The sequence below is a fragment of the Cheilinus undulatus genome, linkage group 13 (assembly GCF_018320785.1).
Source record: "Cheilinus undulatus linkage group 13, ASM1832078v1, whole genome shotgun sequence".
Classification (NCBI taxonomy): Eukaryota; Metazoa; Chordata; class Actinopteri; order Labriformes; family Labridae; genus Cheilinus; species Cheilinus undulatus.
The window spans coordinates 39,227,204-39,239,947 of record NC_054877.1 but is presented as its reverse complement, the minus strand read 5'-3'; the positions used below and the strand labels follow the sequence as shown (position 1 = coordinate 39,239,947).

The following is a 12,744-nucleotide window of genomic DNA, read 5'->3' as shown; positions in this document are numbered from 1 at the left end:
GGTGTATATTATCATGTAAAAGACACAAGGAAGTATATTATTGACCTTCTCTTTAGTAAGACATTGGTTTATGATCTCAGGCTCAACATACCAACAATCCTTGAGTGTCACAGCAATGCTTCTGATTGGTGGAGAGCAGATTTCCACTGTGGGCTGCTGAGAGTGAAGTTAAAGGTCACATATTTTACCCTTTTAAGACAAGTTTGTATTAGTCTCAAAGGGGCCCCAAAACATGCCTACGTAGTCTGTTGATGAAAAAACACTCCAGTATTAGATTTTGCATGTCTAAAAACCCCCCCTTTGTTTCAGCCTTGTAGTGCCACATTATGTAATAATGCTGTATTTTGTAAGCCACTAAGTGATTAGGGTCAGGGCAGGGTAGTAGGGTATACCCTGGAGCCCACCTTAAGTCCTAGGGTTAAGGTTAGCTGTTTAGTCTAGAGCCCTGAAGGGGGGTTAGGTTTAGGCTTAAGTCACTAAGCAGTTAGAGTTAGGGCAAGGTAGTTGGGTAGGGCATACCTTGGAGCCCACACTAAGTCCTATGGTTAGGGTTATTACATAATGTGGCATTATTACATAATGTGGTGCTACAAGCCTTGCTCAGAATGAGCTGTTTGATGTGTTTGTGGCTTTAAATGTTACTGAGCTGTCTGACTCCACCCCTAACAGGAAATAGATGTGGCTTAATGGATGTGGCGCAGCTGGAGGATCAGGAGAGGAGGGCAGAATTTTTTTCCTGGTGGGGAGGGCCAACTGAACCTGGGGGCGGGGCTAACTCCCCACATGACATCATGAGGGGAGAATCTGAGAATGGCTTGTTTCAGCACACATTTTCTGAAAGGTGGAGAAAGAGAGGGGGGAAGGAATGGATTTTTCTGGTACTTAAGGAGATTTTTGGGCAGGCCAAGGTCACGTATTTTTGTTAGAAAAACCTGAAAAAGGGATTTTAGTTATTCTTGTCAAGTGGTTCTCAGCTGGTGGTTCAGGACCCAAAAGTGGGTCGCAAAGCAGTTTTTTGTGGGTCGCAAAAAAATGGTGGTTAAGAACATGCATTCATACCTTTTATTTTACTCAGTTTTATTGTGATTAAGGGTTACATTTTTTATTAACCCCTTAAAGCCTGTTGTATCATATTTGATACATACTTTTATGATATCTCTATCTAATCAATATGATCAATAAATTAATGAAAACTTCTGAATACAATCTGAAGAATGATAAAAATGCCCTGAGGTGTATTACCAGTTACCAAAAACTCCTAATGTATCAAATGAGATACAAAAAATCTACACGTTAAATTTTATTGAAATTTTGAATTTTTGGATCTCAGTGGAAAGTTAAATAATCATTTCAGTCTCAAAAAATTAGACATTTCTGGCTATAATTTGTGTTTTCAGGCTTTAATGGGTTAATATTTAGACTTATTTATCTCCTTTTCTTGCAAGAATAAAGCTGCTTTTACCAAAGATAATGAAGTAATTTCACAAGATCTCTGGAAAATAGTTATCACGGGGAAAGGAGGTGTAAAACATGTCTTTTTCCTATCATAAATTCTGTTTCTCTTCAGTGCAACATTTTTATTTACTAAATGTGCATTGTTGATATTTTTTGGGTCACAATTTGTCATCAAAGATATTGGTGAGGCTGGACCAGTTGAGAACCACCGTTCTAGTCCAGTCTGGCTGAATTTTGGAGGATTATCAGGTAAAAGACTGTTTGAAAATGTCCTCATGTCTGTGGTTGCCCAATCATTTTAATTTGAAAATAGAGTGTAGCCAGCCCTATTGTACACATACAGTCTCTCACTCTGTTTCACCCCCTTTCTCTCTCTCTCTGTTTGTTTTGGGGGAAGAGCTTCATCAACCCCACAGGCTTTAAAAACAACAGCAGTTTACTGTCTGTTTATGTGGGTCACGGGACAGAGAGAGGACAGAGGTAAGAGCTGCTTTTACGCTCATGTTTGTTTTATTTTTATCTACATGTTTTCATGTGAAAAATACTCTGTGTTAACAAGTATAGTCTTACCCTGCTGTTACTTGAGTTTCTCAGAATGATCGTTTACTAAAACTATTATAAATCTGGAGGATAAATCATTTTAAGGTCTGTTTATATGTCTGATAGCCATTCAAGGGGTCTGAATTTATTAGGTTTACAATTATCTATTGAATTTAGTCCTTTTTATTCAAGGATATAGACAAGTGCATGACCCTTTTTAAAATACTCTAACAAACCAATTGATAAAAATATGTACAGCTTTAATGACTTGTATTAAAATTAGTTGAAATTTGCCTCAAATGTCCCATTTCTTCATTGTTTGTGCAGACAGTAGCCTTCACGTAGCTGTAAATATTTGTCCCAGCTTCTCTTTGTCTACCAGCCTGTCTGTCCCTTTGACCCCGACATTCTTCCCTCTGTTTTCTGCATAACAAACTCTTTTACAGATTATCTCCACATGTGATAACAAAGACAATGAGGGTTTACTCTTTTAATTATTAGGGGATCAGACTGACAGGAGATTTGTTATTGTGTGGGGAAATCTGCCAAAGACTGAATCTGCTTTGATGCCCTGCTCTGTTGTTTACCGTAATAATAATGAGGATAACTGGAATTTTGACCAGTGTAGACATTTAGTTAAAATATAAAGAGTTAGGCCTAAAAAAGGTTAAAATTCACTTTCTTTACTTGATCTTTTAGAGAGAGCATTTGTCTCTATTATCATCTATCATGATATGACATTTATTTTCTGTTTTCTCTTCCATCAGGTATTTTCTAGTCCAGCAAGGGAGGCACGATGCGCTCCCTCTTGTTGCTGTGGCTGTGTGCGGCCCTGCCAGCTCTGCTGTGGGCCTCTCATGTCACTCTGGAGGTGGAGGGGGACAACAATGCCTCCATGATTTGCAGACCTGCCCCTCACTGGGATATTAAGGGAAAGGCACCCATGAAAGCGCTGCTGGGAAATGTGGTCGTGGTGGCACTGCTGAAGGCCAGCTGACATTTCTGTCTCACTCAGGCCTCCAAGTAAGAAAGGAATTTGGTGAATGGGCTTGTATGGTTAGTTAAACTGTTTTAAAGAATGTATATATTTAAGAAGGGCCTGGCTGCAGACCACCAATCTCAGACGTTCCTACTTGCAGTCCACTGCTGTGAGACGTAACCTCTGTCAGAATGTAAGAGACATCATTTTCTGGTACAGCGTTGTAGAAGGGCCATTTTTTTTTTAAATTCACCTTTATTCATAAACAAAATCTGGAAATTACATTCCTAAAACTAGAAAATCACTCGGAGAGCGCAGACCTCCGCCATTAGCCCTATCTCCCAATAATACAGAATCCTTTAAAAAAATTCCTGGATCCAGACGGTGATCCGGATCACTCCCAAAATCTAATCAGTTCTTCCTTATGCCATTTCTGAATCATTTCCTGAAAATTTCATCAAAATCCATCGATAACTTTTAGAGTTAAATTGCTAACAAACTAACAAAAAACTAACAAACAAATTAACTAACTAACAAACCGTGCCAATCACATAACCTCCTTGGCGGAGGTAACTAAAATCTTACCCCTACTAGGTGTAAAGTCCTCCACAGAATATGCCCATCATAGTGATAGCTCTAAAAGACGTGATAACCCTGAAGGTGACGAAAAGTTGAGGACTTTACCGGAAATTTGGAGGTAGCACTGCGTTCTCCATGATCAGTAACACTGTTGTTTTCTGTGAGCGGAGATCATTTCCGCCGTCCACTGTTACATTATCTTGTGATTTTAGCGATTTCACCACTCGATGTCAGTGTTGTTATTTATACTGGCTCTAGGTTTAGGCTGTAGGCTTCACAATACTCACAAAATGCCTGGTCATATTTTTTGTCCACGCTGGATGCTGTTTGATGATTAACAGCACTTAGCAAATGTTATTTTTAGCCGTTATAATCTGTAGCAAACACAGGGTTAAAAAAATGCTTCCAATAGCTGGGTTTCCATTACAGTTTTTCGCAAAATAAAAGCTATATCTCTTAAATTTCAATCAGGTACAATTGCGCTTTGAATGCGTTTCCATTGAAGGGAGTTTTGGGCATAGGCCTTGCAATTCTCGTACAATCTCATCTCGCGTGAATCCTCTGCAGGGAAGCTTAACGCTCAAAACCTGTTGCATATTGGTACTGTTTTGGTTACATCTACGGCGGTTGCCTTGATAATTTTGAACAAAAGACGAAGGCAACAGATGATAGTTCAGAGGTCAAGTCCGTATGTATGGCAAAAGCCACGTATAAGAGTAGAAGTATCATGTTAAGAAAAGTCTTGTTTCTTCTTCTGTCCACACGTACCGCGCCATGTTGTCTCGGAGTGACTGGTCATGTGACACTGTACGTCACGTCCCGTGACTTGTAAATGCGGAAAAAGTGTTTCCATTACACTTTTGTGATATATTTCTATATCAAAACGCCTGAAAAACCGCCTCCTGAGAGCGTAAACACTTTTTAGCGATTTTTTTAGGGTTTTTTCAAAATTCAGGTGTTTCCATTACCAGTTTTTCATCATGCTTTTTATCGATTTTGCGAATTTCCAAGTGTAATGGAAACCCAGCTACTTATTGGTTAAAGTAAGAGGATACCTGAACATATCTGCGACAATATATTGGTTAGTTTGGACGTGAATCTCTTCTAGTTCTGATCAACCTTATGTTTCTGTGGTGCAACCAAACAATGACACAACTTAAGTTAGGACTTAACTAGTTTGAAGGTAAGGTTTAGTGTGGACTTTACACCATAACTTAAGGCAGAACTTACGCATAGCAGGTGCAACAGGCAGCAGATATGTGGTTTGTATTCTGTTGTGAATAAAATATGGGTTCATGAGATTAGAAAGTCATTGCACTTTGTTTTTATTTACGATTTCAAGGGGGAAAATCCTTTCCCCCTCATCTGCAGCACTGTCAGCCCGCTGATTTTAAATTGTGATATTTATATGCTAACTGCTAAAATGTCATACATTGATTCCTTACAGCCAATTGACAGAGATAGATACATTAAAAAACTAGAAAAGCACTCAGAGAGCACAGACCTCCGCCGTTAGCCCTATCTCCCAATAGTGAAGAATCCTTTCGTGGATCCAGACGGTGATCGGTATCACTCCCAAAATGTAATTTGCCAATTACTCCCTCCCCAGTGGGGTGGAGACACAGTGAGACAAAGCATTGGCTTCGCTACGTGTGAAAGTCATGGCAGAGGGTGAATATTCCTCTATTCCTCCCAGCATTTTGAGTTTTCTCGCTACAATTCGCTGTCTTTCTCTCTGTTACACTCCCACTCATCTCCTTGACCGGGCGTACATCTTTCGAACTCTATTAACTCCAAAATTTTGGATAAGTTACTCATGTCCGCCATCTCCTGGTGTAAAGTGGTAACAGCACAGACCTATCTCCCAATAGTACAGAATCCTTTAAAAAAAATTCCTTGATCCTTATGCCATTTCTGCCATTTCCTGAAAATTTCATCAAAATCCATCCATGGCTTTTTGAGTTATGTTGCTAACAACCTAACAAACCAACAAACGAACGAACGAACAAACAAACAAACAAACCCACCTGATCACATTACCTCCTTGGCAATGGTAATAATTGCAAATGTTACAAACATTTATTAAATAAAACAAAAATACATTAGATGTCTAATCTAAGATTAAATTATGTATAGAGCTGTTTTAGAAGTAGTTATGTGAATGGAGGCTCACTTTAGCTTTGCTAGCTTTATCTAAAGTTAACATAGCTTTGCTAGCTCCATAGTTTAAGCTACTATGTAAACAAATGCAGCTACGTTTGCTTGAGCTAAAGCTAATGAAGGTAAAGTGAACCAGCATTTGCATAACTCCTTAAACAGCTAGAGCTTTAGCAAACATAGCATAGTGCAGCTAACATAGTTCCATTTGCTTTTGCTTTGGCTGTGAAAGTTATATAGCTATGTTAGCTATGTAGTTCATGTAACGCTGTTAACATTATGTTCATAGCTTACATAGCTTCATTTGCTCTTGCTGTGTAACTTATGTAGTTATGTTAATGTTAAGATTCTTAGCTTTAGATTTAGCCACATAAGCTACATTGTGTACAAAGCTTAGTTTCATTTGCTTTTGCTTTAGCTTTGTAAGTCTTGTAGCTACGTTAGCTTTGTTAGCTTTACATTTCACCACTTAAGCTACATTGTGTACATAGCTTGCTTAGTTTCATTTGCTTTTGCTTTAACTGTGTAAGTCATGTAGCTATATTAGCTTTGTTAGTTTTAGATTTAGCCACATAAGCTACACAATGTACATAGCTTGCTTAGTTTCATTTGTTTTCACTTTAGCTGTGTAAGTCGTGTAGCTACATTAGCTTTGTTAGCTTCAGATTTAGCCGTATAAGCTACATTGTGTACATAGCTTACTTAGTTTCATTTGTTTTTGCTTTGCTGTGTAAGTTATGTAGCTATGCTAGCTTCAGTAGCTTTAGCCTTAGGTACATCAATATTTATAAGAGTGTTGGCAAACCTTTTCCTTCAAGCAGACTGGTTATTATTTTATTAAATGTTTTCTCATAACGTTTTTCATATCAGGTTTTGAGAAAGAAGGGCTAAGCAGTCAAAAAGTTATTTTTTAGAAGAGGTTTTTGTTTGAAAAAGTGGGATTTTGCTATCAAGATCCAATTTGCATGCTTTAATTGTCTTTAAAAGAATGAGTCTGACTAGCTAAAGCTTTGCTATTTGCTTACAAAACAAACTACCTTAAAATAAAATTAGAGACAAACTCTTCTGTCTTTAACACAATCAAACTGACTTGGCTTTTATGAGTTATCTCTGGCAGTTTGAATGAGCTTGTACGTTGCAGAAGTTTAACAACAAAATACATTTCAGATGTTGAAACTGAGACTTTTTACTATTTCATACAAATATAAGCTAATTTTAAATTTGATGCCAGCAACAAATTTTAAAAAAGTAGGGACAAGTCAACAACAAGCTGGAAAAGTAAATGGTACTAATGACAAACAGCTGGAGCTCATAAAAATTGCAAAGACTTTAAATACCCCACCATGTACAGTACATTATAACAGTTAAAGTTTCAGAGATTCTGGAGTACTTTGTGCACAAGGGACAAGGCTGATGGTCAATATGGGATGCTCTTGATCTCTGGATAAAACATTCATGATTTTGAACTGGAAATCACTGCACAGGCTCAGGAATACTTCCAGAAATCATTGTCTGTCAAGTCGCCTGTGCCATCCACAAATGTAAGTTAAATCTGTATAAGAGGAAGCCATATGTGAACATGATCCAGAAATATCACTGTCTTCTCTTGGCCAAAGCTCATTTAAAGTGGACAGAGGCAAAATGGAAAACTGTTCTGTGGTCAGATGTGTAAAAATGTGAAATTCTGTTTGGAAACCATGGACACTAAGTCCTGCAAACTAAAGGGAAGAGGAACCATCCAGCAACATCTGGAGGACCGAAAAGAATCCCGAAAGACTGATTCTTAAGTTTCTCATTTTATTTCCCAAAATGTCATCTGGTGTTAACGAGACTGTAGGTGGTGTACCTCTAAGAATTTAGGTATCAGATTCAAATAATCTCTGGATCAGCAACAAGATGTTATCAACTCATTTCTTAATCTGTCTGTTTGTAGGATCGGAGGCCTGCGTGAGAAGCTGAAGCGCAGCAACATCACTGAAGTTTCTTTTATGATAGTAAATGAGAGGGAGGCTCAGTCCAGAGCAATGTACTGGGAGCTGAAGAGAAGAGCGCCCACCGATGTTCCTGTGTACCAGCAGGCTCCACTTCAGAATGATGTGTGGGAGGCTCTGGACGGAGACAAAGATGACTTCTTGGTCTATGATCGGTGAGGCAAACATCATCTCAGAATAAGCAGGATTCATATTTTGCAACATCAAATCGGTCAGCTGTAAGGTTTTAGTCTTGTATTGATTAAGAGTGCAAAACTTCACCAGGCATGTGTTAATCATATGAAAAGAAATCCTGCAGGTTAAGATCACCTAACTGCATGTCTACCTCTAAATCTCAGTTCAGAATATTATTCTGTTGTTTTGTCCCTTCTGTGGTACCGTACAAACATGCAAGATGAACACATCCAAGATGGCATCCATGTAAGGGGTCCTTCTTATGTTTAAATAAAGGCTTATTCAAAGTTAATTAAAATAAAACTACATTCAGGTGATTAAATACTCATGTTAACATAGGCCTGCTTAAGAAAAAAAAATGTCACATTTGAATCAAGTTCATTCTGCTGAATGCTACTAGGTGAAATAGTACACTCTGCACTTTAACAAACCAGTAAAGATTCAATAAAGTGCTTTTTTGTCTCTCCCTGTCATTTTGTTTTCTTCAGCTGTGGACTGCTCACCTTCCATATCGTGCTGCCTTACAGTTTCCTTCACTACCCCTACGTCGAGGCTGCAATCAGAGCAACTTACTTTAAAGACATCTGCAACTGCACTGTGAGTAATCACAAAACACAGAAGCTGTTTCAAATCAGACGCATCTGCACTAAATACTTAACTGGGACACTACACTGGGAATAATGTCACAGTGCAATGTACTGCTGAACGTCTAAGACAGTGTTTCCCAACCATTTTTCCTTGAAATATAATGACTATAATGATTTCTGTTGGGTCTAACTGACCAATGACTGGTTTCTAAACATATAAGTTAGTGTGATAATAATGTCTTTCAGATTGTTATAACAGCAGCAGCACCAGTGTATGGTCTAAGGGTGGGAATCACAGGGTAACTTGCGATACTATACGCTACATGGTCCACAATACCGGTATTATAACGATACAGCGATTTTTTTTTTAGAATTGTGTTATGAAAGCCTTCATTCTTAATGACACTACACGGTGTAGGTCCTTACAAGTAAAACAAGGTATTGACTGTGATTATGGCTGCATGAGCAGAGACCAGCAGTAGCTTCAGCAGGCTTGTTTGTTAACGTTAGCCATTAGCTGAAATGGCTAGTTCTCAGATTTGTCACATTGTCTGAGTATTTCACTATGGTGTGGCATATCTTGCAATAGACTTGACTCCTGTCTAAGTTTGAACCGTCATTTTGGAAGCCAATATAAGTCCACATATCCGCTATGAATGCAGCAGAAGTCGCTCAGCTGGGTAAGTATGAGTGACTGGCTCGCTCAGACCGTAAGGCTTCCATGATCTCATTGTGTAGAGGGGAGAAGAGGGACGAGTCAACTGCCTGCTAGCAGCTAGCGGTGCCTGCCGCCAACTCTGTTGGGGAGTGAAATTGCACTACAAACTCCCTCACCAACAAAGTAAATTATTAATGAATAAAATATTGATACTGCAGTTTAAAACATTGATACAGTATCACACCAGGAAATATCCCAATATTTTGATTTTTGGTCCCACCCCTAGTATGATCAGTGTGTTTTCTCTTTATTTCTAGTTTTTCAGTCACACTTAATCCTCTCATGAGCCCACATGCCTGTGTTTTACTGCATTTCCCTGCATGTCCACCACCAATCAAGGCCAGAATTATTAGAAATCCAGGTCAAAAACATTTTTAAAGCAGACTGTAACACTTTAATTTCTGCTGGGACTTAGACTTTTGGATCCAGCTTCTTCTGGACACTAGAGGAAACAGGTTTTTAATATTCACTTGTAAATTGGCCTGTTTTTTCAACACTTTGCAGTTTTCTATTCAGTGTCTTAGAATCTGTGTTGTGTTTTTAGGTTTTTCTGCTGCCCCAGTGGCCAAACTAGTAGAGTAAAACGTTACTCTCCCATGTCTTTTTCTGTTTTTCAGGCCCTTGATACTTTGTCAAACATCGACCCTTCATCCATAACACCCGTGGATGATGAAGAAGAGGATCCACCTCCTCCAGATCGTAAACTTCAGCATGAACATCAGCATCAACACCACCATCCTTTTGACCACAACCCTCATCCCCATCACCCTCAATACGACCGGAATCAATCCCAGCCTGTGCGCCATACACGTCATAACAACACTCAACCCCATCAGCATCGCCATCCACATATCCACCAACATCATAATCATAATCATCACCAAGATTAGCCACAGTCATCATGGTGGTACAGACGTGGATAAATCAGACATCAGTCTGATTCCCTATTTCACATGGCAGCCATTTCCCTCAAATATGAAGCTCATGATAGGAGGCTGAAACACTCGTATCTTCTAATACTGCTTTTTTTAGTTTTTAAATTGTGTGAATGAAGAAAAATTGACCAGTTAAAATTGTTGTAACGCTTTGTGACTGATCAGCAACTAAAAAAGTCAATGAGTGGTGAAAAACCTGGGTGAATAGAACTGCATTTGTAGGTCAAAACAACATGTTTGATTATTCTGCTCATAGAAGCAGTCATTAACTCCATATCTTCTATTAGTATAAACTAGGAGGTAGATAAATATTAACATTAGTTTGATACAATATGAGAGGAAATGATTTAATTCCTAGTTACTATCAAAGATACAATATGTAATTTCTGCACTGAAATAACTTACAGCATGTCTGTCTGTCTTGATTTACAAACCACTCCTGCTCCAATAGCCCTTGATTCCTCTCAGAGGACTTCTTAGGTGTGCTGGTTCGAAACAGGTTCCAAAAAACCCCCCCACAAATATGTAGATTTTCAATACAATCAAAAATTTTTTGCCCTCCCCATCTCTGTCCACCACTGCGTCACTTCCCCCTGTATAACAAATACGCTCATGCTAAGGTCTATAATTTTTTTATTGAGGTTATCTCATTGTGACAATATGGCATAATTGATATGTCTGTTAATTGCATTACTTCCTAAAAGGTAAAGATACAAGTGCATTTAGAACTCAAACTTCCATTTATTACAATATCTGATGCTATTTTATGAAGGTAAACTTCCATTGCCAGCGTTTCAGTGGACTAGTCTTTCAGTTTAAAAGGTGAATTCTGAATTTTCAGTATTTTAACAGGACATGTCGTTTTATGGAGGGCGCCAAAGGTTGCGAGTTCAATCGCCCAAACATCCCTCTGTAACATGGAAAGCCCTCACACTAGGCATTTCCAGCCAGCTTAGACCAGCACTGCTCAGCGGCCTCCTTCCCAGTACTACTCCTTGTTTTGAATTGAGGACTCTGTTCAATAAAGACATCACCTCACAAGGCTTATTTACTAACCAGAAAACAGATGTTTTGTTTTCATTCAGAAGTTTCTCATAATCAGGAAGAAATGCACTGAAAAAGGCACTTCCGGTTAGCGCTGGAGGCGGTCCCAGAAGGCCTGCTGGAGTGCATGACTGTTTCTGACTCAGTCTCCTCCTTTTAACATTTTATTTTGATTTTTTTATGTAGTAAGTGACAACATTAAAATTGTAATGGATTACAGTACCCCCCCCCCCCAGAATATACACAAATAAAGCTAAAATGACAGATTTTTAAAAAATATATGTATATTAAAAAAACCTACTAATACACTGAAAGCTACTTAATAACAGTTAGTTACTTTCCACTCTGATGATAAGTGATAGAGTTTTTATATTTTCAGTTCTGGTCTTTTTCGAGGCAGTGATTTCAAAAATTAGTGAGATTTCCTACTTTTACACAACTTTGGATGTAGTTTTATGACATTACAGTAAGCTTTGCAGCAATGTGAATACAGTAGAATTCTTTAGTTGAACTTGCTTTTTAGTGTTTTGCTAGAATGTTTTTACTTGTGTATTTTACCATTGGTGTTTTATTTTGACTTTGTTAGCAGTTCACTGAGTAGTTGGGAATCTGTTCCAGCAGTGCTCAGACTGGTTTTCTGTTAGCTTGCTCACACCTTACTCCTCTGTGTTCATAATGCCACCTGTCCCAGCCCGTCCTCTCCCATTAATGAAGTCTACAGTGTCAAACCTGCTGCAGGAGGCTGTAGGTGGATGTGTGAGGAGAGAGCGGACGGATCGATGGTCATTCTGACACAGACGGAGTTTAAGGATGTTGAGCATGCTGATGAGTAAACCTCTGTGAGATTTCTGTCTGGATATTTTCCTTCCTGTTCAGTTTCTGCTTCTGTCAGTTCTTTCTGTTAGGATTTGGACTTTGCTGCTAAATGACTGTGTACATAAAAGCGCTTCCAGAACTTAACATGCCCTCTTTTATCCAAAACTTGTGCATGTATTTGGAAGTGATTCAATAAAGATATTACGACTAAATTACTTTGGCTCTGTTGAATTACATCAGAAAAATCAGACTTTGGCACTGTCATGTTAATATAAAGCTTAACTGGACTATTATTAGTGTTTTACTCTATTTAAAATATTTAAAACAACACTTTTTGCTGTTCAAGAGCACTAACTTTGTTCTCTTGGCTCACAGGTGTCAAACTCAAGACCTGGGGTCCAAATCCAGCTTGTGGTACAGTTGTATCCAGCGAGCTCAAACAATCTTTCCATTAAAACTGGCCCACTAGTATGAGGTCTGCAGATTTCCTCCAGTAAACGTGTAAACTTAACCATGACAATTTAAAATATCCTTGTTAAATTATAAAAATCTGAAAAAGGAAAGAGTAAATAAGTCAGGAAGGGGAGAAAAGAAATTAATGTTGTCATTTCATATTTTCAATTTTGCACCTTAAAATTCTGACTAAAACTTGTAGTTTTTACTTTTTTCATGTTTTGACCTTCAAGATTCACAATTCAAAATTCTGAGATATAATTTTACCTTTTAAACTTGTGATTTTGACTTTCTATCTCATATATTTGCCTTTAAA

The 12,744-nt window shown here is 38.3% G+C and overlaps 1 protein-coding gene across 1 annotated transcript; it reads left to right on the top strand.

Annotated features, from left to right (window-relative positions):
* The first annotated feature begins 1,858 nt into the window (after positions 1 to 1,858).
* selenop2 (selenoprotein P2) lies at positions 1,859 to 12,182 on the top strand. Its single transcript, XM_041802577.1, has 5 exons — positions 1,859 to 1,935; positions 2,763 to 3,018; positions 7,644 to 7,856; positions 8,364 to 8,472; positions 9,798 to 12,182. The coding sequence occupies exons 2-5, from the start codon at positions 2,792 to 2,794 to the stop codon at positions 10,068 to 10,070; spliced, it is 822 nt and encodes a 273-aa protein (XP_041658511.1). The 5' UTR covers positions 1,859 to 1,935; positions 2,763 to 2,791; the 3' UTR covers positions 10,071 to 12,182.
* The last annotated feature ends 562 nt before the right edge of the window (positions 12,183 to 12,744 follow it).